This window comes from Portunus trituberculatus, chromosome 27, assembly GCF_017591435.1.
Source record: "Portunus trituberculatus isolate SZX2019 chromosome 27, ASM1759143v1, whole genome shotgun sequence".
Taxonomy (NCBI): domain Eukaryota; kingdom Metazoa; phylum Arthropoda; class Malacostraca; order Decapoda; family Portunidae; genus Portunus; species Portunus trituberculatus.
In genome coordinates, this window is record NC_059281.1 from 4,196,455 (window position 1) to 4,202,454 (window position 6,000).

A 6,000-nucleotide genomic window follows, 5' to 3' on the forward strand; every position below is an offset into this window, starting at 1 on the left:
AGTGGAGGGATGTAACTCCCTAACACTTGCACTTTTACTGGATTCCTTATTTTTACCATAAATAAGCATCTTTGGTGCCATTGTAAGTTTCTAAATGAAAAACGACTTATAGAATTAATGCAAGTTTATAAATGAAAAACTACAGCTGGAACGCACAAGAATGTTATTCTGAAGACCACAGCAGTACAACTGATGGAGTGGGGAGGGAGAGGCCAGGGAGCCTTTGTTTACAACCATGTGTGTGGATGTTCGACTATCAAGTATTTTTTGGAGTATTAAATCGAATCTTTGCGTTCGAGTATTGAAAAGTTTGACTATTAAGGTGTTCGAGTATTGAGTCTCCACTGTATTGTCATCCATCAAGACTTGCATAACTTCAGTGAAGGTTAAATTCATTGTATTTATTTAACTGGAAATTCTTTGATAAATGAAGAGATTTTAATTACCACTGATATATATGGTTTATATCTTTGTTTTTTTCAGGTTTGTCAGTTCCAAGTCTGGCAAGATCTACCTCCATACTGATATCCGTATGCTGATCTTCCGCAAGAGTGATGCAGATGCTGCCAACCTCCACAAGACGAGTGTTCCTATGAGTTGCGCTCCTTCACTCATGGGCCAACCAATCCAAAATTTTCTCCAAGGAAGTAGAGAAAGTGCTACATTCTTCAACTCTCCTCCAGTCTGCCAAGGGATGTTGCATGTGGTGTGAGTTGCTGGGGCCTCTTGGCAAATGTTATGAAGTGTTGTCACAGACCTGACAAGAGAACTTGCTTTTAAGGGTAACCACCGGTACAGTTTAAGAGAAGTGTATCAAAACACCTTATTTTAGATAATGGATGTATGGTGCATTTAACAGTAGTTTTTATTCCTATCATATTCTTGTATAATGAAGTTGGTTGATATATTGTATGAAAGATATAATGACATAACTTCCAGAATTTCAAATAACATATTTTAAAATCATATTACAATGCAAGATAATGCTTCCAATATGAGCTGTTGAATGTGGACAAAACCATCCTGTGGAAAATGCATGAAAGATTTCCCAGGTGATAATATGTCTGAATGACTGAGTGACCTATAAGTTCCTTATCAACTTGTGTGCTTGACTTGAACTAAGGTTTGTGTGTGTGTAGGAAGAGAGACTTGAGCCTGATGGCAGATGTGCTGCTAGCAGGCAGCTGCTGCCTGTGAGTAGTCCAGGTGATGATGTGTTTGCATATGTGATAGTGTTTATGGATAATGATAGTTGATCTCAGTATTGTCTATAAATGATGCAGATTGTTTTAAGTCTGTTGTTCAGTCATGTGATAAAATCACGGTTGAGTTTTGACGACCGTTTTCAATGTACTAGTTTTGTGAAGGGTTACAAATTGTTTTGTCTCTTCTTTACTTATTACATAAATTATTCATATGGTGCATCCTTTGAGAGATTTTATTGGAAATATATATTTCAATAGTAATGAAAATCAAGTTTCTAGATTTCTTATGTTTAAAAATTCCTTATTCAAAAATTATCTTCATAACTAAGGTTACTTTTCATAAAAGTAACCTAGTTACACAAATGTAACTAACAGATGAAAACACTGAAATACTTGCCTCAAGTCTTCAGTTGTTACTTAAGACAGATTTAGTATGTAATATCAGTCAGTGATCTTTATTTTGACATTTTTGTACTGAACTGTGATGACCTGCATTTTGGCACCAAGAGATGAAAGACTCCAGGAAAGTTTTATTACCTTGAAGTTTGGTACAAGAATATTTCAATGAAGATTGCATGACAGTATTCATTAATGTGCCTGTATTGTATATTTTTTTTAATGTTGAACTCTGAAATGTTTGACAATATGATAAGCTACTCACCCTTTGGTGGCTTAGGTCTGTAATGACTCCTTTTTCCAGTGACCAGAATCTCTTCCTACTGAGATTGCATGACTATATTATGTATAGAGAGATGTACTATATGTCACACTATATATTCATATTCTCTGCAAGATATATCCATACACTTCAAAACTTATAAATAATTTTCATATTCAAAATCAATTTGGATATATCTGATTATCTGATGCTTGACTAACCTCTATTGAAGGTGAATTAGTGATATAATGTTACATGAGAGGTCTTGACCAACAGCCCATTTGTGGGGCTGAGAACCCTGGAGCCTGGCACTGAGCAAACTTGATAAGCACTTTTGGACAAAGGAGTGATGATTGAAAATATTGCTTTGGAGATTTGTAAGAATTTAATGGACTTTGGAGATTACTTGTGGTTGTAAACAAGATATTGATTTGGCAATGAAACCTGATGTTTTTAACTTGACTTGCATGTTAAAACCTTAATCTACATTTGATTTTTATTGAGCTTCATGTGTATATAGAGATTTTCTTACGTTACAGTTTCAGTGAATTAATTTAATTAAGAACCACCTTGGTAGTGATAATAAAAATAACACTTGAGATTGGCTGACATATCATGCACACAAAACTGCCATGTGTGAAGACAAATCTTGGAAAACTGAATTGTGAATCAAAGTTGCATTCTTAGTTTTCAACAATCTATTTTTAATTGCTTTTGTTGAAAATGCTTTTGACTTAAATAAATATAATGTTTAAGCAGCTGTAAAAGAGAACTAATATGCTATCAGACACCCATAAAAAAAATGTTTTAACGGATGTACTAGAAGACTAATATGCTCCCAGACATTACTTTCAATGTCCCAAGGAGTAATCCTTTGAAAGCTGCCACCTGTCTTTGAACACTACTTTACCTTAATGGAACCAGACCATGCCAATAGATTTACAGCATAGCCTTGCAAGTCTGTTAGGTACTACCTTTCAAATAACAAGAATCTGCCAGTGTAAATTTTGATTATCATAGAATATGAAAGTCACTGATATTTTATCAACTCATTTGAAACTGATAACTTTGCCTACCAAAAATATTTTTTTTTTCGTTATTGACTAATAGAAAAGCATGGCTGCCAACAAGTGTCAAAAAATGTGCAGCAGTATCAATGCTGCTTCTACCTGAACTACCATCTTTGCAAAGAAGGTAGAATTAACCAGATGCATAAGATTGCCTTAATATTTGTAGAACCTTTTACAACATTCAGGATTGGGGCATTATGATTCCCGATGTCATTTTATTGTGTTGGAACATGAAGCAGTAGAACAGTATATTAGCTGTGCTGATGCAGACACAGTGCTTGTCACTAGAAAGACTTCAAAGTTGTTGGTCATATTGACTAGCCTGGACTAAGCCAGTAGTGGCTGAAGGGGCCTGTGGGCTGGGATCAGATCACATCATCATCAGCTTTACAGCTAGTCATATTTGTTCATTAACATTTCTTTTGATGTATGATGAAAAAATGGTACAGCTACAGAGGACTTTGAACATAAGTTACAAAAATGTAAAATGCATGACCACAATAAACATTATTTGAATGAGCAATCATACATATCAAAATAAATTCTAGTGAGATTAATTCATGGTTGGGTGAATGTTATTTATAACCAGAAATGTTAAAAAGCTTCAATAATAAGAGTGAATATTGTTGGGTATGAATGCTTGTAAAGGACTTAAGTCCTAGGGCCTGAAATTTCCTTGGATAAATAAACACGCACAATATTGAAGTACATGAACACGTACTACTTATAAGCTGAGGCTTCTTTTACATTGTGACAGTTATGACCTGCCAGTATTGAGTTGATGAACTGTTTAAGCCTCCAGTCATTGCTTGTTATAATCTGACTGCCAGAATATGATGTAATGTTAAATGCACATGTGTGAAAGTTCTTTTGATGGTTCTTGAGTAAGATTTAAATTGATTTTAATATGAATCCATTGCCCTTTATAAACTAATCATATTTACAAAATTGTTATTTCTTGTTTGAAATTTGTATAGTGAATGGATTATTTCTGTAGTATTGTAAAGACTCTGGAAATACATTTAAGGGACATTACTACATCCTTTTAGAAAAATTTGATTTGATTACATACTTTTTATAAAAGTGGCATTTAACTGATGTGTAGTTAAATGTTTTAGTATACAAATACTTTCCTACCACAGATATTGTAATATTTTTCAAATAAAAGAAATTTGCTGTGTAATGTCCAGAAATTATGATCGGCTGTTCACTAAGTTACTTCAGACGAAAGGCAATACCATTTTTCTGCTCATGCCTAGATTTTTACCAGTTTTATTTAGTTTGTTTACCAAAAGGTGTTACTTTATGAAAACTTACAAAATTTATCATTTGGATAATGATTAATGAGATAAGCTACAGTTTATTGATAATATATTTCTGACTCAAGACTACATCATATCAGAGTTGCATTACTCCAGCTAGAGAGTTCTTCCTTTGGGTACTTTTTAATGTCAGAATGGTACAGTGCAGAATCTTGAATTACTTGTTCAGATGTTAGGCCATCGAGTCCATCACCACCACAGCCCCATCCCAAGGAAAGGTTAAACTGCCCGACATGATAAAGAAAGTTGCAAGTTTCAGTAGTTGTGAATTGAATGTCATGTGAAGATATGCATAAACAGACAAACTAGAATGAGGGGTGGAAAGGAGTAGCATCAGGTAAATGTTAAGCTTCCTCCTTGTCTTTCCTTTTCTCAGCTTTAACTTTGAAGTGTAAATAATGTACAGTGAGTGTTAATAGATTATATGATTACCATAAGGATGCATTGTCTCATCATTTATCTGTTAAAATATAAGATTGGATTATTCGTCAAATGTTTGTTGAAATCTGTCCTTGGATCCAATAATCTGATGAGTCTTTGCTATAACTCCTTAAAAGGAAGTCTTTCGCTGTAGTTTTAGACAAATCCTCAATTGTCCAGACTTAAGAGTACTGTAGGTGAAAGATGTTAGTTTTATTACAAACATGTACATAGTCTACATCTATTTATATTATTATGGGCTTAACCAACTCTTAATGTATCTTAAAAATAAAACTGTAGCTTGATTAAGCTTGTAATTATCTTTGAAACTTTGAAACATTTTGAGTGACTGGGTCTTATAGAACTCCCATTTGAAAGAGTGTCATATAGAGAAATATCATTTGAGCTCCTTAAGTTAAAATTTTTATTCACGTCTACTTGCCATTTCTGAACATCTCAATAGCTCTACCTTGATAAATTGTTTTAATGACTAGATTCAGAAGGTTTCCAGTCATTCCACCATACTATAGTTAATATGTATGAAACAACAGGGATACCAGCAGAAACCTTGAAAATTCAATGTTTTGTCTTTCATAAGGCATCATCATCAGGTTCTAAAAAAGCTGAGCTTAATATACAAAGTACAAAGTCTTGTCTAGACATTAAAAAGTAATTAAAAGGATACAAAAAAAGTAAAAAATTTAAATGTCTCTAAAGTAAAACAATAAAAAAAGAAAAAAAAGAACAATGCACAAATTACACAAAAAAATTACTAAAACAATCAAGCAAGAAATGGGAAAGACCAACCAGTGTGTGTGTGTGTATGCACGAGGTGGAGAGACACGGGTGAAAGTAAAGAAAGAGAAAAACTAGGAAGAGGAAAAGAAACAAAGCTAAGAAGCCTATTGTAAGGTGTGGAGCCTAGTTGAAGCAAGGTGATTATTTGTCTGGTTGAGTATCCTTAATAAACAATGCTTCTAAAAGCTTAATATTAGTGTTAGAGTGACATCTCTATAAAATTTTGAAATCAGTGGCATCAAAAGGATGATCACTGTTATGTGATTGTGTTGACAGCAGAAAAGAGGGATTCCTGTATCGCCAGTCCTTTTCTCCACCTCGTGTGTGCACACACACACCGCATAGTGTAGTAGTTAGCACACTCGACTCACAATCAAGAGGGCCGGGTTCGAATCCCGGCGCGGCGAGGCAAATGGCAAGCCTCTTAATGTGTAGCCCTGTTCACCTAGCAGTAAATAGGTACAGGATGTAACTCGAGGGGTTGTGGCCTCGCTTTCCCAGTGTGTGGAGTGTGTTGTGGTCTCAGT

The 6,000-nt window shown here is 34.4% G+C and overlaps 1 protein-coding gene across 1 annotated transcript in view; it reads left to right on the forward strand.

Moving 5' to 3' along the window:
• Positions 1 to 4,980, forward strand: part of LOC123509678 (protein FAM214A-like) — a 66,919-nt gene extending 61,939 nt beyond the window's left edge. Inside the window, 2 exon segments of the mRNA XM_045264151.1 lie at positions 484 to 578; positions 581 to 4,980. Of these exon segments, the coding sequence (XP_045120086.1) occupies positions 484 to 578; positions 581 to 651 (166 nt within the window). The 3' untranslated portion in view covers positions 652 to 4,980.
• Positions 4,981 to 6,000: the final 1,020 nt, after the last annotated feature.